The sequence below is a fragment of the Octodon degus genome, unplaced genomic scaffold, assembly GCF_000260255.1.
Source record: "Octodon degus isolate 3935 unplaced genomic scaffold, OctDeg1.0 scaffold00239, whole genome shotgun sequence".
Lineage (NCBI taxonomy): Eukaryota > Metazoa > Chordata > Mammalia > Rodentia > Octodontidae > Octodon > Octodon degus.
The window spans coordinates 1,492,148-1,516,090 of record NW_004524815.1 but is presented as its reverse complement, the minus strand read 5'-3'; the positions used below and the strand labels follow the sequence as shown (position 1 = coordinate 1,516,090).

General features: G+C 56.4%; 2 protein-coding genes across 7 annotated transcripts in view; both read left to right on the top strand.

Moving 5' to 3' along the window:
• The first annotated feature begins 5,178 nt into the window (after nt 1-5,178).
• On the top strand, nt 5,179-7,510 carry Timm10 (translocase of inner mitochondrial membrane 10). Its single transcript, XM_004645768.2, has 3 exons — nt 5,179-5,301; nt 5,722-5,820; nt 7,213-7,510. The coding sequence occupies exons 2-3, from the start codon at nt 5,750-5,752 to the stop codon at nt 7,412-7,414; spliced, it is 273 nt and encodes a 90-aa protein (XP_004645825.1). The 5' UTR covers nt 5,179-5,301; nt 5,722-5,749; the 3' UTR covers nt 7,415-7,510.
• A 7,139-nt stretch (nt 7,511-14,649) lies between these two features.
• Nucleotides 14,650-23,943, top strand: part of Slc43a1 (solute carrier family 43 member 1) — an 18,386-nt gene continuing 9,092 nt past the window's right edge. For 2 of the 6 annotated variants that reach the window (XM_023706066.1, XM_004645838.2), the window contains exons 1-5: nt 14,653-15,088; nt 20,792-20,969; nt 21,054-21,109; nt 21,204-21,280; nt 23,405-23,497. In XM_023706066.1, coding sequence (XP_023561834.1) covers nt 14,935-15,088; nt 20,792-20,969; nt 21,054-21,109; nt 21,204-21,280; nt 23,405-23,497 — 558 coding nt within the window. In that variant the 5' untranslated portion in view covers nt 14,653-14,934. Of the gene's footprint in view, nt 15,089-20,564; nt 20,669-20,791; nt 20,970-21,053; nt 21,110-21,203; nt 21,281-23,404; nt 23,498-23,943 lie in introns of those variants that run through there. The other 4 variants (XM_023706067.1, XM_023706065.1, XM_023706068.1 and 1 more) reach the window with 4 other exon arrangements.

Sequence of the window (23,943 nt, the reverse complement as noted above, 5' to 3'; positions counted from 1 at the left end):
AAGCTCAGTGGTGGAAGCCAAAATGTCTATGTCAGGGTGAAGGATCTGTGCCAGCGGGCTGAGGGATCTGAGCTGGAGCCAGGACGCAATGTTCAACGTAAGCACCAGCGCTCCCCCAAAGGTGCCACCACCGTCCTCAGCAACACTGAGGTCCCGAGCTCCTCTGGTGATGAGGAAAGCTGAGTTCCCATCAGGAACGCCAACGTGACAAGCTTCTCCATAAGGCTGAGCAGTGCGCCATCTTTTCCTCTGGAGCCGGGAAGCGGTGCTCGTGGTGAAGACCAGAGCTCCCCAGAGTGAACTGCAGTCTTTCTCAGTGACAACAAAGGTTCTGAGTTCTTCCTCCAGTTCCTTGGGAAAGCCACATGACAAGGTCACCCAGCAGAGCAGCCCAGGAGGACCAAGGGCTCCCAGCAGCTCCAACAGCTGCTCCAGACAGCTTCCCTAACAGCGTCCCAACAGCTTGTCAGTGCTATTACGCGGCTGGCAACAACCCTCAGGCAGGCCTCCCACCCCAGCACCACGCTAGTCCAATTCAGCTAGATGTGACAAGTTGAACAGCAGTTAAAAATACACTACACCAAGAGATTAAAAATGCCACTGGTCACCTGCAGGGGCGGGAGTTCGATCCCCTGGCCTGCCGTGCTGGCCCTGCCCCCAGGGCGCACTGAGACAGCAACTGAGACTGGGCGTGGTGGCACACGCCTGTAATCCCAGCTCTTGGGAGGCTGTAAACAGGTGGATCACTAGGAGCCGATCTAGTAGTGAGACCCTGAACACCGTGTAGACCCTTCCCTAAAATACAAAAAGTAATAAATAAAAATAAAAATTCCGTTGGACGTATAGACAGCAGAATGATCAATGTGAGGACAGAATATCAGATACTGAAGAGGGGACGGTGGTTCGTGATCGTGAAAAAAAATTTCTCAGAAGTAGCAAGGCACCATGAGAACGCAATCCAGCGGCAGTTAGATGATATAAAGAACAACAGCATTGACTGATGGGAGCCCCTGGAAAAGCAGCACAGTGCTGATGACACGAAAAAGCCGTTCACAGATGCAACGGCAGAACATTTCTGAAGCAGAGGAAAAGAATTTGACATAAAATAAGTGAGGCATATAGAACTCCAATGACCTGTGACAAAACAACAGCAAGAACAACAAACTATACCAAGGCATATCATAGCCAAGACTCCAGAAATACAGCACAAGAGCAGAATGCTGAAAGCTGTGGGCCAGCAAGATAGCTCAGCAGACTAAGCACCTGCTTAGGCAAGCTCAGGGACCGGGCTCGAGCCCCGGCACAACATGCTGCACCGGCCCCGCCCCAGGCGCACTGAGCCAGCCAGAGTCTGCGCATGGTGGCGCACGTCGGTAATCCCAGTCATGGGGAGGTTGAAAACAGGAAGATCACTAGGAGTCCAGGCTGCACAGTGAGACTCTGTACCAAGTACATTTTTAAAAAAAATTATTTATTTATTGTGTGTGTGTGTGTGTGTGGCCAGCTCAGCCCACCAGGGGGCGGGCTGGCTGGCATGTGGTGCTGGGGGATTGAACCACGGTCCCTGTGCTTTGCTTAGCTTAGCTTGTTCTAAGTAGGTGCTTTAGACCACTGAGCCATCTCACCAGCCCCACCAAGTACATTTTAAAAAATAAAGAGATAAGTAAAAACTGTTAGAGAAAAGAAACAAATCACCTATAATGGAAAGCCCATCCAAATCATAGCAGCTTTCTCGACACAAACCCTCAAGTCAAGGAGAGCTTGAAGTGAAGTATTTCCAGCTCTAAAAGAAAACGATCCCTCACCCAGATTGATGTACTCTGCATAACTATCTTTCAAAATTGATGGAGAAATAAGATACTGTCATAAAAAAGAAAAACTGAAGAAATTCATGACTATCAAACCAACACTCCAGAAAGTTCTAAAAACATTCTAGAAAGAAATAACGAAGACTACAATTCCATGAACCCCAACAGAATGAGTCTGCAGGAAAGGTAAGCATTAAACACTGGAGAGAAAAGGGAATCAGCAACAGCAAGAAGCATGAAAGTCAATAAAATGCCTGTGTCTGATACTGTGAGTAGCTAACTTAAAGATAATACTCAATGTATTAACCATTGTTACTCTCCTATTACCTTGTTTTGAAATCTTTTTCTCTTTAAAATAAATAATTTATATGAAAACCAAAAAAAGGGATAAGTCAATACATGTTATAATCACCAGTGTTAACTATTTCAATTTACCAATGAAAAGAAACAGCCTGACAGGATGGATCAAGGAATGAGATCCAACAATATGCTGCATAAAAGAAACACAGTGAACTCAGGCATTCAGACTAAAAGTCAGAAGATGGAAAACAATTCTCCACAGGACAGGAACACGGCACATGGCAGGGGCAGGTAGCTATTCTATTTACAGACAAAGTAAAGAGGAGACAGGAGCTATAATTCCTAGGCGGAGGCCAGCACGGGGGGAGGCAGACATGATGGACTACGCAGAGGCAGAAGGGCTGCAGCGAAAAGGACATCGCAGTACACCATCCCAGGGCCACCTGGCCACGCAGGAGACTCTGCTGCTTGGTGTCACGGTGGTGTCTGGTGACCACGTGGCTCTGGCAGTGGTCTGGACAGCACGTGAAGGGGCAGTGTGGGCACAAGTGGGGATGGCAGAGGACAGGCAGAGGACCAGGCAGGGGACTTCTGGGATGGGACGGTGACAGAGGTGCAGCCAGTCCGCTTCACAGGCCCCGGATGCTCCCCTGGCTGTGCCTTCTCTGCCTGTTGTGAGCAGCCAGGTCCCAAGGGTTAGGACCTGCAGCCCTCCTCAGCTCTGGCACACAGTGCACACCATGACCATCTGCCGCCGTGACGTGGGAAGGGCCAGGCCTCCGTCACCAGGGTGGGACAGGGATGGGCAGCCGGCGGCGGCCACAGATCTGGAGGCTAGTGAGGTTTTCAAAAGCTGGAGCTCTCCAAGCTTTGAAAGAAGACAGCTTGATCTGTATAGTGAGACCGTTTTAAAAAACAAAAAGAAACAAACAAAAGACTCCATGAGGGCAATTGTGGATTCTGACTGGGGGCTGCCCAACGCCTAGACACAGGAGACGAGGCTCACAGAGGCACGAGCACACGGCATAGGCAGGGTCAGTGGTTTCCGGGGGCTGCGAAGGGCAATGAATTGCTGCCCAGAGTGTGCTGCTTTGGTCACAGGGCGAGTAAGCTCTGAAGACCTGCTCTACAGCACGTGCCTAGAGCTAACAGCACAGAACTGTTTGTTTTGATTTTTTAAGACAGGGTCTTGTTACGTTGCCCAGAATGACCGTGAACTCAGCAATCCTCCTGCCTCAGCCTCCCAAGTGCTAGCATCACAGATGCACGCCTCTTGCCTGGCAACAATACTATATTGTGTGCTTACATATTTGTAACTGGGGAAAATCTCATGTTAAGTATTCTTACCACCATGTGAAAGACAAAGACCTCCTGGAGACATGGGGATCGGAGAAATCCACATTCAGTGCCACCGAGAAATGACTGGACTGCGGTGTAGCCCAGTGGGAGGACCCTTGCTAGTATATTGGTGCCCTGGGTGTGGTCATCAGTATTAGAAAAAAAAGAAAAAAGAAATTACTATAATTTTGAGGGTATGAAAATAGCAGTTAGGAAAAAAAAAATCCATCTGTTAAAAGATAAAAATAGACCAAGAATATGGCTGAGGGTGAGCAACTGTTCGGGCCTGTCGCTACATCCATGGGAGTTCAGTCAAATGTACTCTTCATTTTTCCCGTGTGTTCTACGTTTTCCCCTAACAAATCCCTGGGGGGAAAAAAAGAACAGTGATTGCTTTTTATTGAGTACTTGTCATGGGCTAAGTGCTTTATTTCCACTGTCTTTTTATTTATTTATTGTAATGAGTTTTTAAACGTTTTTATTTTGAAATAATTATGCTGGGGCCCGGGAGATGGCTCAGTATAATAAGCACTTGCCTGGCAAGTGCAAGGGCCTGAGTTCAATCCTTGGTTCAAAAAAAAAAAAAGAAATCATGGTTTAGAGAGGTTCTGGATAACCTGTCACTCAGCTTTCACTAAGGGTTAAGTTTTTTGGGGTTTTTTTGGTGTAACCAGGGATTGAACTCGGGCCCTTGCGCTTGCCAGGCAAGTGCTTATTCTACCGAGCTATCTCCCCGGCCCCTACGGGTTAAGTCTTACAGAACTGCAGTACACAGGGGAACCCTCACTGGGTCAGTCAGACAGACAGACTCTGGAGACTGAACCCAGCGCCAGCATACTGAGCTACATCCCCAGCCCTTTATTTTATTTCTTTTTTATTTTATTTTTTGAGACAGGCTCTTGTTAAGTTGCTACATTGCACAGGCTGAGTTTAAACTTGCGATTCTCCTGCATCGGCCTTGGTGAGTGCTGGGCTTGCTGGCCGTCCATACCTCACCTCCCAAGTCAGGGCTGTTCTGGATAATTACAAAAATATCGCAACGACCATACATCACGCCGGTGGGAAATATATTCTCGCATCATCGATTTATACCTTATAATAGGTCTGATGTGCTGGTGCACGCCTGTGACCCAACACTCTGGAGGCTGGAGCAGGAAAATTCCAAGTTCAAGGCTATCCTGGACTACGTAGTGAAGGCTATCTCAAAATTAAAATAAATTTGCATGTTGCAAATGTAGTTTAACTGATAAATTACCCAAAACCAAGGGTCTTAGGGTTCCTCGTCCTGCGGGGGAAGCGGTTCGGCCGGACGCACCCGGAGAGCTCCCCACGTCTTCTGCTCCTGCGCAGTCGCCCCGGGAGGCGCCCGGGGGTGGGAGACCCCCGGGGATGGGAGACCCCGCCCGGCAGCCGCAGGCGGGGCTCGCCCGGGCACGTGTACCCCGGGTCCGCGCCCACACTCCGCTTGCTTTTTTTTTTTTAAATTTAATTTATTATTTACTTATCGAGCTAGCCGCTCCGCATCGCCTCCGCGACAACCCAGGCGACACGGGCGCCGGCCCGGTTGCGGCGCTCGGCCCGCCCCACCCCAGGTCTCTATGGTACATCACCATCCCCTCTAGCATTTGAAAATCGACGTTCCTTTCGGCCGGCCCCGGCTGCCTCTCTGTGGTAGCCGAGTTCCCAGCACCGCCTCACGGGCGTTTCCTTCCGGGTCAGAGAGGAGGCGGGACTTCCCTTCCGGAAGTGATCCACGTGCTTCCGGCGTGTTTTCCCCGAGCACCCGGCAAGTTTGTACAGTAGTTTTTGCCCGCAATTGGCGGCGCCCCGGCGCTGTGACCCGCTGCCGACCGTGGTGAGTGAGCAGTGGTTTCAGATCTCGAGGGGATCCTGTGATGACGTCGCGATTGCCGTGGTGCAGCCTTTGAGTCGGGTTGTGGGGTCCTCGCAGGGGTTCAGAGCTGTCGGGTATCCCGGCCGCAGAAGTCCGTGCTCGCGGTTGTTTCCAGTGATCGGCCTCGGCTTCCCTATCCCCGGCCGAAGCTGCCGTCGATGGGACGGGGCGTCAGGCGCCCAGGCTCGATTTGACCCCCTTCCCCCTGACGTCCCCGTGACCTTGGGCGGGCAGTCGGCCCTGCCTCAGTTTCCACGTCTGTGTGCTGGGTGCCTACGCGCCCAGAGGCGGTGGCCCGGCTGGTGGCGCCCGTGAGCCCCGCATGTGCAAGCCGCTGGGCGTGAGGGTCGCGAGGCGGTGCTCACGGCTGTGTCTATGCAGATCCAGGTCTCCCACGGGGCTGGGCTCGATGGACCCGCTCAGGGCCCAGCAGCTGGCGGCGGAGCTGGAGGTGGAGATGATGGCCGACATGTACAACAGGTGAGCCGCGCTGCCCGGAACCAGCGGCCCGCAGAGCCGAGCGCAGGGGAGGACTGCCCGGCCCGCGTGATGGGGCCAGGACTTCGCTGGGCTGGGCTGGCGAGAAGGAGCCGAGCGGGGCGAGCAGCCACTGTCCTTTATGACTACAGGTTGACGCAGGCCGGTTAGCGGTGAACATTTTGTTAACTTACTCATGGTTGGTCACTGAATAACAATTTTATGTGCATTTTTAAAAAAACGGTAATATTTGTCACGGCCCCAAGCTGGAAACAACACTTGTCCATTAGGACCAGAAATGATCCATATCTGATGTGAGAGTCATGCAGTGAAATGCAGTAGCGCTTCTGCAGTAGGTAGAATGTGAAGTCTTATTTTTTTTTTTAGGTTTTGCCATGTAGTATAGGCTGGCCTTGAACTCACTGTGTAGCCCATGCTGACCTTGAGCTTGTGGGGATCTCCTGCTTCAGCCTCCTAAGTGCTGCGATTATAGGTGTGCACCACTGTGCCTGGCTTTATAGCGTGGCTTTGTGGGCATCTTGTTTTTATTAGTGCTCATTAATTATGGAGATTCACGAGTCTCATTTTGTCACAGCAGTAGAGGCAGCTAACATATTTGGGTGAGTTTTCACTCCCCAGAACCCCCTGGGGCTCACCTCCCCCCTTAATTTCACATTTCAGGGGTGGGAGTCCATGTAGGATGTTCTTTTTAGTCTTCCCAGTACCCTGGTGGTTTTGTTCTGTTTTAAGTTGAGCAGAGGGAGGTTAAACGAGCTGCTCGGCATCCCGGTGGTCAGTGGCAGTGCGGGGGTGTGGTGGTACCTCGGTGAGTCCCAGCAGCTGTGACCATCTCACCCTCTTGGGAGCAAGTCGTGTCTCCGGCAGGCCGTGGCAGTATCTCTGTGGGCTAGCTTCCTCGCCCACCACAGGATGCAGTCACGGGTTTCAGCTCCTGGAGACAGGAACCTTCAGCGCAGGCGAGCCCAGCCTGTGGGAAGCACACGCCTACTCTCCGCAGCCCCCTTGGATGGTTGCTTTTCTTGACCATTAAATCAGAGCGATCTTCCCTTGTGGCTGCAAGGTCGTCAAGTGACTCCTTGTGTGTTCTGGCAAGTTCCTGCAGCTCCTATTTCCTCAGCTGTAACAGGAGGGATAGGGGCTGTGCCCGCTCCCCAGGGTCGCCCTAAGAATTGGGTGACGTGGTCTCCGAGTGCACAGCCAGTGCCTGATGCACCCTTCCTGTTGCTCACGCAAGTTGATCTGAAGAAAGCTCTGTCCAGGCAGCTAGGGTGCAGACTGGGGATGGAAGTCAGTGCAGGGGCGGCATGGCTGGGGGTCCCGGGAGCGCCATGGGATGCTGCTGATGCCGCCTTGCTCCCACCTTCCCCACCCCAGAATGACCAACGCCTGCCACCGCAAGTGCGTGCCCCCCCACTACAAGGAGGCGGAGCTGTCCAAGGGCGAGTCAGTGTGTCTGGATCGGTGCGTCTCCAAGTATCTGGACATCCACGAGCGCATGGGCAAGAAGCTGACTGAGCTGTCCATGCAGGACGAGGAGCTCATGAAGAGGGTGCAGCAGAGCTCGGGGCCTGCGTGAGGTGGGCGGCGGGCGCCTGGCCATCCCCAGGGTGGCGGTCACTGGCGTGGCCAAGGCTGTGTGTATATGTGTATATATTAAATGTGCTTTACAGGCTGGTGAGATGGCTCAGTGGTCTAAAGCACCTACTTAGAACAAGCTTAGCAAAGCACAGGGACCGCGGTTCAATCCCCCAGCACCACATGCCAGCCAGCCCCGCCCCCTGGTGGGCTGAGCTGGCCACACACACACACACACACACACACACACATAAATAAATAAATAAATAAAATTAAAAAAAATAAAAAAAAATAAATGTGCTTTAGATGCCTATTGTGTGCAAAGCTTGCCATTTAGGAGCAAAAAAAGAGACACTACTTGTCGTGAGCATGACTATAATAACAGTAGGCTCACCATGTGTCTGGGATAGCCTAGGGCTACACAGTGAGCTTTGGGTCACCCTGGACTAGATAGTGAGACTGTCTGAAAAGAAAAAGGAAAAAAAAAAAAAATCAGCCACAGCCACCACCAGCAGAGGGAGTCCAGTGTATTAACAGCGCAGAGTGGTAAGACAGCCTCTCTTGCACCTGAGGTCGCTGCTTGCTGCGCGACCCTGAACATGGCTCCTCTGTGCACCTCAGCTTCCCCATCTGTAAAATGGGCACAGCTATGGGTCTGCTGAGAGGGTGAAATGAGTTAGCAAAGCACGTTACAATATTTGCTGGGCAAAGCATAATGGACCATAGGACCATGTTTTCAGAAACCTATCCTCAGTGGGTGGTGCTTGGCAGCAGTAATCACCATATTTTTTTATCTCCTTATGTCTTACAAAGAAACTCAGGGCCGGGGAGATGGCTCAGTAGAATAAGTGCTTGCCTGGCAAGCATAAGGGCCTGAGTTCAATCCCTGGTTCGGAAAAAAAAAAAAAAAAAAGAAACTCAGAAGCTGGAAATAGGCGCAGATCTATATGCCTAGCACTTGAGGCTAAGGCAGAAGGATCGTGAGTTCCAGGCCAGCCTGGGCTACACCGTGACATCCTGCCTCAAAAACAAAACTCGGGACTCCAGAGCTGCTGCAGAAAGTGGCCAGTGCCGCGGGCTGAGTGTTTGGAGTAAAGGGAGGGGACTTGGACTCTTCTGCCTGCCGCGGTGGAGTCCTGTGCGCTCTCTGCCCTTTCAGTCCCAGCAGGTGGACGGAGGTTGGCCCTGAACCCTCAGTGTCAGCGCAGTGAGGCCCCAGCTCTGAGGTGCGCAGGCCAGGGAGGCCTGGGCGATGCTGCTGCCGCCGCTCGGTGCAGCCCGCAGTCACCCTGCAGCAGGCCCCAGGTGATCCATCCCGGCGGCAGGCTGCGGCAGCTGCAGGGCTGCATGCCCTGTCCCAAGAGTCCTGGGATGCCAGGCCTCTGGGAGTCGCACTTTCAGGGTGGCCCTGCGGGCAGAGGTGTTGCAGGTGGGCTTGTGATGACGGGATAAAGCGGACAATGTAGACTGAGTCTGGGGCTCACTGTGGATTCAAGCCTGACAACGGCTTGCGTCTCAGGTGAGATTTTCCTCCTGTGTGATCTTGGGTGAGGTATTTGGCTGCTCTGTGCCTCAGTTTCCCCAGCCATGAGAGTGCAGTCAAGGCACCTACCTCACTGTGAGCGCCTAGAAAAGCGCCTCTGCTCAGCGCGTGACAGCTCCCTGGGTGTGGTGGTGCACCCCTGACTCCCAGCCCCCAGGGGCTGAGGCAGGAGGGCGAGGCCACCGGGGCAACTTCAAGACTCCTTGCCTTAATTTTTTTACACCACGTGCTGCGCCCGGGTGCGCTGAGCCGGTGGAGGAGACCAGGTGTGGTGGCGCACACCTGTAATCCTAGCGCTGGGGAGGCTGCAAACACAAGGATCACTGAGTCCCAGTGCATGGTAAGACCCTGTGCCAAATACGTGAATGAAAATCAGCCGGCCAGATAGCGCAGCGGAGTAAAGCCCTGCGTAGGCAGCGCGCAGCGGCCCCCAGTGTGCCGTGCCAGCCCGACCCCTGTCCCCAGGGTGCGCTGGGACAGTGATAGAGACTGGGCGTGGTGCTGTGTGCCTGTAATCCCAGTGCTTGGGAGGCTGAAAATGGGAGAATCACTACGCAGTGAGACCCTGTAGACCCTGTACCAAATACATTAAATGAATACATAATTTTTTATAAATGCCTAGGAATGTAGCTCAGTGCAAATCCCAAGGACCACAAAACCCAACAAATTCAGCCCAGTCTGGTAACCAGCTAATTTGGACGCGCACGAGTAGCGCCTTGAGCAGTTAAACCTGTGTGGGCCGGCGAGATAGCTCCGCGGTCCAAAGAGCCTGCTTAGGCAAGCGTGCAGGGACCAGGGTTCCATCCCTGGCACGGTGCCAGCCCGCCCCCCAAAAGAGAAGTTCAGCTTGCGGCCAGCAGGTGGCGCTGTCTCCCAGGCTCGCGCCTTGGGAAGGGCGGGAGGTATGCACCAGGCATCGGCTGCTGCTACGCACTAAGTGCCTCCTCACATAGGCTGTTTCAGTTAACTTCGTTCCCCAGGTACCAGGCATTGGCCCGCTGAACTGCCCTCGGCTTTTCTGTTTCTATCCTTGGGACGGGGCCTCACGAGTTTGCCCAGGCTGGGCTCAAATTTGTGATCCTCCTGCCTCAGCCTCCCAGAACTGCTGGGATGATGAGTGTGCCAGTGTGGTCAGCTTCAGTTAATCTCAGGACAACCCGAGGTAGGCCTGAGTGTCCTCATTTCTTAAACGAAGAACTGAAGTTCTCAGAAGTTTGCAGCCTCCCGAGGTTTGGGCCGGAAGTGAATAGTGGCACTGGGGTGCTGGTGCCGACCTGAGGCCACCTCAGCTGCTGCTTGGAGAGGGGGACACTGGCCCCAGCATCCTTGCTGGGCTGGGGCACTTTCCGTTTGCAGTCCTTATGTGGCCTGTCCTGTGTGGGACTTGTAGGAACACCCACAGTGAGCCAGTGGCAGTGGAGAGGGGACTGGCTCCACATTCTCCATGGCAACCAGAGAATTGGATCAGGCTGGCTGCAGGGCCAAGCTAAGGCTGCAGGGTGTCTGTCGGTGTGCTGTTGTCTGCCTGCCGGTGGAGCAGCGTTTTGAGCTGGGCCCCAAGGAGGCACCCAGGAGCCCCCGGCTGCAGCCTGGATGGATTAGCATGTGCTCTGTGGGAGTGGGCTGACCCAGACGCCGGCCCTGCTGCAGGGACCCAGCCCATGCGGCCGGCAGAGCAGCAGTTTCCTGACCCAGAGGAGCTGACATCAAAAATGTGGTTTTAGCACCTTTGCAGGGCATGGGGGCATGCTCCAGCCATCCCAGCACCAGGGAGACTGAGGCAGGAGGATCTCTGAGTTCAAGCCCAGCCTGGGCTACATAGCAAGAAGAACCCTCCTGCGGTACAGGTGGCCAGGGTTCAGATTAAAAAGTGAGTACAGTAGTTTTAATCACTGTGTTGCCAGGGACCCTTTGAGATCCTCCCCTCACGTGGGACGCACTCGTTCCACTGCCCGGCCACCGCCTGCAGCAGCTCTGGAGCCCTCCTCCCTGCATGGGTGTCTTTATAGAGTGAGTGTTGCTGCCGGGCACCCTGCAGCAGAAGGCAGCTCGGGAGCCCACGGCACCGCGTCCTCCTGCACCACAGTCACCGGATCTGAAACCACGCGACGTCTGGCTCCCCCCAGAGTCAAAATGACCAGGAAAGGTGGATATTCTGAATGAATGGGGGACATGGAGGCAGCCAGGACAGTCAAGGACACTCCGGAAAGAGGACTCCGGAGCTGCTGCAGGCCAGGACGGTGGGACGCGTGCGTTCACGGTGAGAATTTCTGGGGGTCGCGGCAGTGCATCTTTTCCGTCAGCTCATTTCCCAGACGTCGCATGTAGCTGTCCTTTGCCCTGCGTGACTCCTCCGTGACACTCCTGTGCTCGCTGGCGTGGGACTTGTCCGTCATGTCCTCTTCGGCTGCGTTCAGCGAGGCCGGGGCCTCCTAAGTCTTCACTCCAACCCGGCCTGGGGCCTTGGCCTCAGTATGTGCTGTAATTGAAATGCTATAAAAGTCCCTCCTTTGTGCTGTGCGGCTCAGTGCACTTTAGCGCATGCACGCGCTGCCCGCCGCTAAGTGCAGCGTTCTTCACCCCAAGGAGAACCCCACGCCCATTAGCAGCCCACCCTTCCTCCTTCCTGCCTGCTCTCTCAGCGCGTGTCCACTTCCTGTCTCTGCGGTCAGCGCCCGGCCTTTCCCGTCAGCGTGAGCACATGGGGTCACACAGGCGAGGTGGCGGCGTGGCCGCCTTTGCTTCATTCCCTGTCGGAGTTGGACGCGAGCACATCGTGTGGCGGCCTCCTCTCCGTGGGCGGTCCCAGGCTGCCTGGGTCAGGGGCTCTGAGCACCTCTGTCCTGGGTGAGCATCGAGGAGGGCTGGGCCTACTGGGTGGCCACGCCAGCCTTCGTGTCCCTGTGAGCAGAGCCTGGTTGCTGCCCGCTTTTTCATGAGCAGCGCACGGTGCCCATCTGTGGGGCTGAATAAGTGCTTCCTCGCAGCGCGGGATGGGTCGGACGCCTGGACTTGAGAACAGGCGCGGGAGATGCTGTGCGCAGCCGCGAGGTTCAGTGCGCTGCCCGGAGCCTCGCGCTCCCGTCCTGGGTCAGCCCCCAGCCCGGGGCCGGGGCGAGCATGCTGCTGCGCCAGCTGTTCTGAGCCAAGGTCTCGCTGTGTAGTCCAGTGAGCTTTCACTGGCTTTGAATTCGCAGCAATCTTCCAGCCTCAGCTTCCTGCTAAGATTACAGGGATAGGGCATCATGCCCAGCTTCTTTTTAAAATTTTAAATGGGATCCACTTCAGAGGCCTCCTAAATGGCTTTAATAGGGCTGGTGAGATAGCTCAACGGACTAAGTGCCTGCTGAGGCAAGCCCAAGGACTGGGTTCAATCCCTGGTGCCACACGCCGTGCCAACCCTGCCCTCCGGCCTGCCGAGCCGAGACCAAGTGAGGGGGTGATGGTGTGTGCTGATCTGCATGGTGAGATCCTCTACCAAATACATTAAAAAAAATGGCTTTAATAGCTGCTTCCTAGTGTCTCCGTTGCCCGTCAAACGCAAACTCAACCATCCTGCCTCCTTCATCAGAAACAGACAACCAGCTGGATACCACTGCCACGTACACCTGCACTCCCAGCGGAGGAGCACTGCACATTCGAGGCCAGCCTGGCAGGTCAGCAAGATTCTGTCTCAGAATAAAATACAAAAATCAGGCTCTGGCGATGTAGCTCAGTATGGTGGCAGGGTGTGTGGGGTGGTCTGTCAAGAAGGGGCAACTCAGGAGCTCCGCATCTCCTGCCTCCCCCCCAGCAGTCACAGCCTCCCAGTGGAGGTCATTCCAAGGTTATCCAGCTCGAGCTGCACTTGCTCCGGTCACTTTCCGTTTGTTTAGTAACCGTCTCCCAGGCTGTGGCAGCGCAGCCCTGAGTGGTACAGGGAGGACCCGAAGCTCCTCCCAGACCAACTGGGGCTCCGAGCAGGGGAGCAGGCAGGGAGGACCCCAGCCCAGCCAGGACCCAGGAGGCTCCAGGACGGGGTGGGGCCCGCTGCTAGGGCTGCTGCCACCTGCAGAAGGACGAGCAGGTGCAGAGCAGGGGCCAGCTGCCAGCTGCACATCTGCTCTGCCGCCGGCTCTGCGCTGTGCATCTGCTCGAGTGCCAGCACGCAGCTGCCAGGTTCATGCCTGGGGGTGGGCATGTGCGCCAGGCAGTGGGGCTGAGGGCCAGGCCTGACCCAGACGCAGGCTACGGAGCTGTAGTGCACACAGGTTCCGGGGCACGGTCAGCGAGCTGATTAGCAACACCATTCATTCCCAAGGAGAGCCAGGCCCTCTTTAGTGTGAGCCTCTGCGTGCTGAGGCAGGGGTCTTTCTTATCTCTTTCCTCTGGAGCTGTGGATTGAACCTAGACCTTGTCACTGAGCCCCACTCGCAGTCCTCTCATTCCCTTTTACTTAATTTTATGTATGTGGTTCAGGTTCTCACTACACAGCTTGAACTCCTAGAGAGCCTCCTGTTTTCAGCCTTTCTGGTGCTGGGATTACAGGCGTGCACCATCACACCCAGTCTTGGTGGCGGTTTCAGAGCACCTGGGGTAAGGCTGGTATGGCATATGGTACTGGGGATTGAACCCTGGTCCTTGCGCTAGCCTCAGCAGGCACTTAGATTTCTGAGCTATCAACATGACCCTCCTTTTATTTTGAGGCTGGGTCTCATTCACTTGGTAAATTGCCCAGACTGAGCTTAAATTTCTGATCCTCCTGTCTCAGCCTCCCCAAATGATGGGATTACAGCTGTGCACACCACACCCACCTAAAGAATCTGACCTTGACTTGGAAGTTTTGGGGGCCCCTCATGGTCCTGAGAGGCACCACAGGGCTTCCCACTCTCCTGGCAAGGCCCCTGGCCAGGGTGATCTCCAGCCCCTCCCTGCTGGCGATGAATTTTAAGAAGTGAAACCATCAGAGTCCACCATGAGGTTTTGGTGAGGCCTGCTGTCTTCAAGTTTTCGTATGTGCATGCTGGGGACACCACCACACTTGGTAGCCACTTGTGCTGTCACTTCCTGTCCAGGTTCGGTCTCAGGGCCCCCTCGGGAACTTCCTATGCGGTTGCTCGGGTTCAGGGGCTCAGGGCTGCTCCTGCCGCTCTGCAGACGTGTGGTGGGAGGGTGCACACCTGCACTGTGGTTACCTCATCACCTCAGGGATCCTCCTGCGCCTCGCACAGGCCGGCGCTGATTCACCTGAGGTCAGGCACTTAGTGGCTGGGGGCCTCTGGTCCCTAGGTCTTCTGAAATAACCTGAGGATAACATGAGGGCCCCAGCAGCGACCATTTAGCAAGCTTACTCTGCCGAGGGCCATACCTGCATCACCTGCCTTTTTTTTTTGAGACGGGTTCCATATGTAGCTCAGACTGGCCTTGAACTCACTATGTCACCCAGACTAGGGTGGAACTCCTGGGATCCTTTTGCCTCAGCCTCTCCAGTCCTGGGACAACTGGCATGCATCACACCTACCTGCATCCCACTGCCCCTCGCAGGTGGGCAGTTGACATCTGTTGCTAGCTGTACTTGAAGAGAATAAAAGCAGGCGCTTAGGGAAGCTAAGTCGGGAGCCCAGGGTGACCCGGGCCAGTTTGCTGCAACACGGACACCAGGGCTTCGATCCCACAATGCGGCTCGCGATGGACAGCACCTGCGACGCGGCTGGAGCGGGGCGCTGGGGCTGCATCCCTGGCTGGGCTGGGGCTGGGGCCCGGTCACGTGCGCGAAACCCGAGCCGGTGGGGGCGGAGGATGGAGAGGGCAGCGAAGTGGGGTGGGATGGGGGTGCGCCCCGCCCAGCCGGCCACTTCCTCGCGCGGAGCAGCTTGCCACACTTGTTGCTGCCTGCGCGACCCCAGGTGCGGCCCAGGGCGACCCCTGCGCTCAGCCCCCCACGGCGCCCGCCACTTCCTGCGCCAGCCCAGGTTCCACGTGGCAGCTGCCGGCCGCACATGGCCCCCTCGCTGGCGCACGCCTACCGCTGGCGCTGGTGGATGGCAGGCACGGCGGTGCTGGAGAACCTCTTCTTCTCCGCCGTGCTGCTGGGCTGGGGCTCGCTGCTGCTCATGCTGAAGCAGGAGGGCGTCTACGCCAGCCTGTGCCCCGGTAGGTGGCCGCGCGACGGGGGTGGTGTCCTGTCCACGCACACCCGCACCGGGCGTCCCGCGGGTGAGAGGCTCCCGCCAGAGTAGGTGTGGCGACCCCCATCCAGGGCTCCTGCATTCTTGGTGGTGGGGAGGCCGAGGCAGGAGGATTCCAAGTTCAAGGCCAGCCTGGGTACCTGCTGACAGGCTGACCCCAAACCCCAAACCAGAACAAAACAGAAGCGGGCCACCTAGCGGGTCGAGAGTTTTCCTTTATTTGTGTGCAGCGCTGAGGACCAACCCCAGCCTAGGGTTGAAGAGCGCGGACACTTGCAAGGCACCTCAAAGCAGATGGACGCCAGCATTGAAGCAGATGGACTCATGGGCTGTGCCCTGCCCTCCTCCAGTCGCTCATTTGCAGTTATTAGAGACCTCTCCTCCAAGCAGGGAGGGGTCAGGAGGGCGGGGCGGCTGAGCTTCCAGCGCCTTGGCCTGTGAGCGTGGCCTTGCTCCAGCAGTGGGCTGTGAGCTCTCTGGCAGCCAGCAGCCAGCTGCCTGCAGGGGCCAGGCAGGAAGGGGTCCGCCGTATGGGCACTGGGGCTGTCGTGCTTTCCTTTGGAGGAGGGCAGCGTGCTGTCCGGAAGTTCAGCTCCAGGGCAGGCACCCTGCCCTTGGCTTGTCCCATCCCCTCTTCTCCCTCGCTTCCTCCTCTCCTCCCCTTTTTCCTCCCCTCCGCTCCAGCTCTTCTATCTCTGCACTGTGATTGGAGCCAGTGAGCCTGGAAGAACCCAGGCTGGGTTTGAGTCCAGGTGTCCCTGCCCGCCCACGCCCTGCAGGGTGTCCCGAGTGCGATCCTGCCCCAAGCACCAGGCAGAGGGGACAAGCAAGCCCATCTGTGCTGACTTGGGTAGTCCCTGCGGCCTTACAGCGGGGCTGCGGCTTTGGGGAAAGTCAGTTTCCCGGGACAAGGAGGGAGGTCCTGATCTAACCGCAGCCCCACCGCCCTGCCAGGGTTATGTGTGGGGAGGCGACAGGTGGCACCAAGAGATGGCCTCCTGCCCGCCCCTGCTGGCCCCAACCTCAGCTGGGTGGCCTGGGAAGGCGAGGCCTTAGGGCAGGTGGTGAGGCTGCATGGAGACCGGGACCCACAGGAGAACGGGGCACCGCAGCTGTCCCTGGAGCTTGGGAGGGATCTGGCCCCTACTGCCCGCAGCCTGGGAACGCACGCTGCTCTCCTGCTGGTGGCTCCTTCCCGCCTCCCCCAGCTGCACAAGGCAGTGTTTTCCTAAAGCAGCCTCGCTGAAGATTGTCACCCACCTGGAGGACCACTGGTGTGTCCAGACGCACCATGGCCACAGTCACTGTTTAAAACCCCTCTGTCACCCCCTAGATACCTGCCTCACCTTTCTAGGCCCATCCCTTCACCTGTGCTTTTGAAAACAGTTTACAACTAGCCTCCTTACTTTGTTTTGGAGACTGGGTCTTGCTGTGCAATTTAGGCTGGCCTTGAACTCAGTTATCCTCTTGCCTCAGCCTCTCAGGTGCTGAGATTACAGGTGTGCGTCACCATGCTGGGCTAACTTTATTTATTTTGCTTCTATTCGTTTACTTATTGTAAATAACACCTTCAAGGCCTTGGCCCTGAGCTGCACGCCCCCTCTTGTTTTTAAATTTTGGCACAGGGCCTTCCTGAGGTGTCCCCTGGTGCTGGCAGTGGGCTCCTGTCCCCCGCTGGCTATCCCCTCCTCCACTCATCTGCTGTCTGAACCTGAGTTCAGCACGTGCCCTTCTCCCTTGCTGTCAGGCTGCTGGTGGACCTGGCGCTGTCCCGGGCGTGTCCCTGCCGTGCTGCCCATGTGCTTCCCAGTGCCTCATTCTGCAGCACTCCCAGGATGTGCATTCAGACCAGGCGGCTCGGCTTCTGCGCTGGTTGTGCTGGTCCGCGACTCGAGCACTCAACCATGCGTGGGCACAGGGGCCCGTGCCCAGGGCCGCTGTGGAGAAGGACAGTGAGCAGGCAGCTCCGACGCCGTGGCTGGCGTGGGGATGCCGCTTCTGACCAAGCACCTTTCTGGAGCACTATGTCTCTCCAAATCTGTAATACAGAGGAGACTGTTGTCTCCTTCCTGCCACAGAACAATAAGAGTTCATTGATGTCATTTAACCAGTATTATAAAGGCTCAACAAATGTGGAACTTACTGTTGAGGTGGTCCTTAGTGTAGGCTTTGGGGTTCTCTGGCCACTCTCCGTGTCTCTTGGGGCTTCCCTTCCCTCCTTCCTTTTTAGGGGGAGGTACTAGGGACTCAGCTGGGGCTTTCACACAGAGCGACAGCCCTAGCCCATGTTTAGAAGTTTTACTCTGACACAGGGTCTTGCTAAGTCACTGTGTAGGCCAGGCTGGGCTCAAGCGTGTGATCCTCCTGCCTCAGCCTCCGGAGTCAGCACCCCCGACTTCCCTCTTGCTGTACACCCAGATGCCTGCCTAATCCACGTGCGAGGACATCGGAGCTCAGAACATGGGCAGAGAGGTTTCAGTTGGTCACTCTCTGCTGTGTGTCCCCGAGTTAAGTGCCCAAATGATCAAGCAGTCACTCAGCTTCATTAATCATTTGTTGCATGCTGGGTAGGCCGCAGCCCTCGCTGCTAATCTGTGCTGGGCGTTGCTGCAGCGCCACTGTAGAGACACTGCGGAGCGGTGACCCAGCGCTGGCGAGAGCCCATTCCAGAAGGGTCTTTAGTGTCACTTCAGGGGCTGAGAAGGGAGGCTGGAAAGAGAGAAACACAGATGTGCTCAGTCGTGTGTGTGCCGGGCTGTCCAGAGTGGCCTCCCAGGACAGAGCACACTGTTCCTTGTCACTGACACGGTGATGGCGGGGCCCCAGTGGCCCCTCGCAGCTGTGCGTAACAGAGTTTGACCCTGACCCAAGGTGGCTGCTGAGGCAGGGTCTGCCTCCCCGGTGTTTCGCAGACCTGGTCCTCTGAAGCCACTTTCTTTCCCTTTTCTTGTGTGCACAGGTGTTATTTTAATTTTATTTATTAATTTACTTTTGGCCTTTTGGGGACAAGGTCTTGCTGTGTGGTTCAGGCGGCCACGTGTTCCCTTTGTGGCCCGGGTGGCCTCACACGCACAAGGGCCCCCTGCTCCCGCCTCCCATGTGTTGGGACGACTGTGTGGAGCTGGTTTCTTCCTGCTCACTTCTGCGCCACCATCACAGTCACTGTCAGCGGTTATGGCGGCGCGAGGGATGGGTTATGTGACGCTGGCGGTCACTCGGCGGTAGCTCTGGTGGTAGCCAGCTGGCCTTGGCTAGCCCTCCGGGAGAGGAAGTCTTGGCCTTGGACGTCCTGTCCTGCTCAATAAACAAGATGTGGGCAGGGCAGACATCCCGCTGGGTCACAGACACGTCCTCCTCACCCCGCCCATCCATCTGTGGAGCTGCAGGTGGAACGGCTTTGCTCCCTCAGCCAGCTGTAGTGGTGACCGTTGTCCTTTCATTTGCAGTATTAGGGATGGACACCGTTGTTCTTTCATTTGCAGTATTAGGGATGGACACCCAGCAATCTTTTTTTTTTTTTTTAATTTTTCTTTTGAGACAAGATCTTGCTAGGTTGATTAGTTGCCCAGGCTAGGCTCAAACTTGTGATCCTCCTGCCTTAGCCTCCCTAGAGTGTTGGCACGACAGTGCACTCCCCTGTCCCTGATTTTTTTTTTTTTTTTCCCAGAACCGGGGATTGAACTCAGGGCCTTGCGCTTGCCAGGGAAGTGCTTTTTCCACTGAGCCATCTCCCCGATCCTAAAATACGTTTTTGTTGGTTTTTTTTTTTTTTTTTTTTTTTTGCAGAGCCAGGGATTGAACTCAGGCCCTTGCGCTTAACAGGGAAGCGCTTATTCTACTGAGCCATCTCCCCAGCCCCCTGGTTTATATTTTTTAGAAAGTTTTAAGGGTTAAATGAGAATCCATGTGGCAGAGGCTGGTGTTCAGTGCCAGCTAATGGGGCCCTGCCACTTGATCACATAAGACTTAGCGGGGAAGGGTGCTGCCTCATGCAGGGGCTTCGAATCCAAATGCTGGTTAGGGCCAGCGATGGTAATGGCCGAGTGCAGGCAGGTGTAAGAGCACAGCCAGGCAGCCAAAGGGAGCCGAGGGAGGCCAGCCTGGCCAAGGAGACCTCCCAGCTCATTGTGGCTGGATAGTCCTGACTGGTTTTGGGACAGGGTCTTGCTACACTGTCCTGGCTGACCTTGGACTTGGGGACCCTTCCTGCCTCAGCTGTACCCGGCTGACTGTGAAGACACAGCAATCTGGACTTTTATGTGCTAACTCCTGAGTTTAAGCTGGAATCCAATTACAATTAACAGCACTTCTAGGGTCAACCCTGCCAGCCAAGCATGCCCAGTGGGGGTGCTGCCGGGCACCTGCGTGCCTGTCTCTCCTTCTCTTGCTTGGCCCACGTCCCAGCACCTTGCTGACACCCAGCATGCATCCAGAGTTAGGGGGGAGAGAAAATAAATCCTGCTGGAGACAGGAGCAGCAGCCCCCAAATCACTGTTGCCCCCAAAACTGCCATCCAAGCCCAGCTCTTCCCCGGTGGTGGCTGGCACCTGTGTGCAGCATCCCTGCCCCAGCAGCTGGGCTGTCTTCTCCTGTACTGATACACCGACCTCTTACCATGGGCCGCCAATCAGCCTGTGCTGCTTCCTGTGCCCCGGAGCCAGAGTTTCCCATCTGTCCCCCTGTCCCCTGGGTCACTTCCAGCAGCTGCTGTGCAGAACCCCAGTCTGCTGGCTTGGGCTTGGCCTGCCCCTTCTCGAGGCTGGGAGCCTGCAGCGCAGACCAGCCGCCTAGTCCTAGGGCACCGCGCCTAAGGCTGTGGTGGCAATGGAGACTTTGCCCGCCTCCTGGGAGTGCGAGTTGGCCGGGGCAGTGCCTGCAGAAAGGAGGGCCATGGTGGGGGTGACTGCAGTGATTGAGCCGGGCCCCTCTGTCCCACTGCCCCAGGCTGACCGCTTTCCTTGAGGCTGAGTTCAGCAAGGCCCTAGGGGGGGTGTGTGTGTGGGGGGTGGCCCAGCCTCAAGTCTGAGCATGGGGACAGTTTGTTCCTCAGCTCTCAAGCTGCTGTGACCTAAGACAGGGATCATTCAGGACAGGGGCTGACAGTGAAGCGCTCTGTGCAGGGTCATGGTTTTCCTGGAAAACCATCTGGTGTGGTCTGAGCAAATGCTGCTCTATGCATTAGGACGATGCTCTTGGACTTTGTCCTTTAATTAGGGGTGATCCCCGCTGGGGGCCATAATCCCCCAAGCCTGGACATAAAGGGACTATTATAACTTGCTAAATACTTTGATGCCCATTATTTCATTTGAACTAGGTTCTTTTAACTTGTTTTGATGCTGGGATTGAACCCAGGGCCCTTGTGCTGAGCCGCATCCCAGCTCTTTTTAATTTCTTGTATTTTGAGACAGGGTCTCACTAAATTGCTAACTGCAAGGCTGGGCTGGAAATTTCAATCCTCCCTCCTCAGCCTCCAGCAAGGCTGGGATTAAAGGTCTGTGGCTCCATACCCAGCTCTCCCGTGGGGTCATGGAGGCTTAGGCTGAGGGTGAGTCTCTTATTTACGGAGCACCCCCACATTAGCCAGGCTCCAGACCCTGGTGAGAGGCTGGGTTTGTGGTCAGAGCCCGCTGGGCTGCACCGTCCTGTGCTGACCCCTCCTCCTCCCCAGCAGAGAATTCCACCAATGCCACGCAAGACGAGGGGCGCCAGTGGCCCAGCTGTGACCAGCAGGACGAGATGCTCAACCTTGGCTTCATGGTGGGCTCCTTCCTGCTGAGCGCCACCACCCTGCCCCTGGGCGTCCTCATGGACCGCTTTGGCCCCAGGCCTCTGCGGATGGTGGGCAGGTGAGGTGCTGGGCCTGTGAGGCGGGCCGCGGTGGGCAGGGGTGGGGGGCACTCTGGTCAGCGCCGCACCGTCTGTGTCTGCAGTGCCTGCTTCGCAGCATCTTGCACCCTCATGGCCGTGACCATCCAGGATACTGAAGGTGAGCTGCTGGCCTCTGGGCTGTTGGCCGAACGCTGGTGGGTGGCCACTCACAAGGACCTCAGCCCCACGCCTTCCTCTGCCCTGCCCCCCAGCCCTGTCCCCGCTGATCTTCCTGGCGCTGTCCCTGAACGGCTTTGCTGGCATCTGCCTCACATTCACGTCGCTCACGGTGAGTGCGGCTAGCCCGCAGCTCGGCTGAGGGTGGGGCTCCAGAGGCGCAGATGGGGTGCTGGGGTGCAACCTGCACGTGGCCGGCAGCTAGAGGAGGAGACCACGTGTAGTCAGACATATGGAGCCTTTGTGTCTGCCGCCGAGTTCTCTCAAGGCACTGGGACTCAAATACAAACTGGGCACTGTTTTGGGGTTAGGGAGCACGGGCAGCCCAGGAGGCAGTAAATTAATAGGTTCTGTTAGTGGTCCAAGTGTGGGCAGGAGGACTGGGTAACAGGCTAGGAGAGGGCGGGAGCTGGCCGGGCGGCAGTGTGAGGTGATGCGCAGGCTGGCCTGCAGCCTGGGCTCCTCGGGCCGACCTACCAAGGTGCACGCGTGTATGTCTCTATGCATGTGTGTTTGCGTGTGTGAGTGTAAGGGTTAAAGGCCTAGGCGGGTTGCTGGGGCAGCTGAGGGAAGGTTCCCGCCTGGCCCTGCTCGATCGGAGTTGTTTATCTTGGATGCACCAAACTGGGAGTTTGGCAGAGTTTCTCCTCACCCCAGCAGCCGCCTTTAATTCCAGCTGGGGACATTTCACAACTCTAAGGAAGTGATCCTTTCCTACCCGCCCCTCTCTGCAGCCCCCACCTGCTGTATAACTTGGCTGAAGATTGTAAATCCTTTCTCCCTGGCCTGAGGCTTGACCTTGGACCCTGCCCCATCCTCCTGTAGCCCTGCGGTGGCTCCGCCCACCACTGTAATCTTCAGCCAACCATGGGACTCAGTGGCAGCCCCGCCTGGCCCCGCCCCTCTAACCACACCCAACATCCCTTAGACCACGCCCCTTTTTGCTGTTAGTTCTACCCTGGGGCTGTAATTTTCTACCAATGGTAAGACCTGGTGCTGGCCCCGCCCACCCCACCCTCCGGAGGCACCCCTCCCCTGCTGACCTCAGGCTGTAATCTCCAGCCAATGGTAAGGCCTGGCACAGGCCCCACCCAGCCCATCTCTCGAGGGCTCCACCCCCAATTGCTGTTCTTCTAGCTCCCAGGGGACCAGCCTGGGTCAGCCCACTGTTGGATGGGCCAGCCTCATCCTCTACAGAGCCCTGGGCTGAGACAGTACAGTGCCTGAGGACCGTTGTGGGGCACAGCTCCCTGGCTTGGCACTTACCTGCTGTCCTCGGCAGACAGAGGGTGAAGGCCAGCTGCTGACTGGCGCCTCCCTCCCTTTCCCATCTGTGTTGAGTCAGCTTCCCTCTCAGATATTTGATTTTACAAAATTAATTAAGTTTTGAGACAGTGTCTTGCTGTCAGTTCAGGCTGGCCTTATAGCCCAGGCTGGCTCAGAACTCATGGCGATCCTCTTGCCTTAGCCTTCTGAGTGTTGGGATTACAGACAGGCGCCCCCATGCCTGGCTTCTCAGAGCACCTTCTCCTGAGCCTCAGCATCCTCTAGAGGGAGGGGAACAGGTGCTGTGTGGCATCTAAGGTCATACCCAGCAGTAGGATGGGGCGGCTGGGAAGGATGGTGGGCTTGAGGGATTGTGACTGAGCAGCCATAACCCGATCTGTCCTGGTTCCACAGGCACTATGGGCTGTGCGGCCCAGGGTCACCGAGAGGCTCCAGGGCACCAGCACCATACAGCTGCAGCGCTGGTCACTGGCGGCCTCGGTGGGGTTGGGCTGGAGGAGAGCAAGCCTCCCACGGTGACAGGGGAACAGTCTTCCCCCCTTGCTTCACTTTCCTCATCCGTGACACACTGGGACCAGATCAGTGTTGCGCCAGGGGACGCCACACGACTGGGGAGTTGGCTGGGCCCGGGGCTTATCTCTTATCTGTAGACTGTGCAGGGTGCCCTGGATTCTGTCCCCAGGATCCCCCAGAAGGTAGGGCTCCATAGACACCTCTCTTGAGTGACCCTAGGACGAAACAAAGTAAACAGCTGCTCGTGGGTGGGGACATTTCTGGGACTGAGTGTGGAGGGGCAGAACCTAGCTCTGCGTGCAGCTTCCTGGGAGGCTCCTGTACTACTGTCTCCAGCACTTACTTTGAGAGCTGCAGCGGGGCCTTGGCTTCCCTCGGTCCGGGCAAGGGCAGCCCTCATGGGTTGGAGCACCTGCTCACATTCACTTCCCCCCAGCTGCCCAACATGTTCGGGAACCTTCGCTCCACGTTCATGGCCCTCATGATCGGCTCCTACGCCTCCTCTGCCATCACCTTCCCGGGAATCAAGGTACAGAGTGGGGGCGGCAAGGGCCCCGGGGCTGAGATAGAGCTGGCTGGGGTTGGTGAGCAGCAGCCTTTGTGGCCTGGCTCCTCCTGTGGGCATCCACTCCACTTCAGCATCTATGCTGCTGTTCTGCCTGGGTCATCCCTTGGGGCTGCAGGCTTGCTCTGGATCCCCACTCTCTAATCAGCATTCTCATTGTTATTTGGGGAATTGTTTCTTGGTGTCTTGAACAAAGAATTAAGCAGGACACTCAAAAAGAATAGCAAGAATCTGATTTATTGAAAAGGAGTAACAAAGTGTAAGAAAAGAGCCAGTTTGGAGAGATGGCTCAGTGGTCTAAAGCACCTACTTGGAACAAGCTTAGCAAAAGCATCAGGGACCGCGGTTCAATCCCCCAGCACCACATGCCAGCCAGCCCGCCCCCTGGTGGGCTGAGCTGGCCTCTCTCT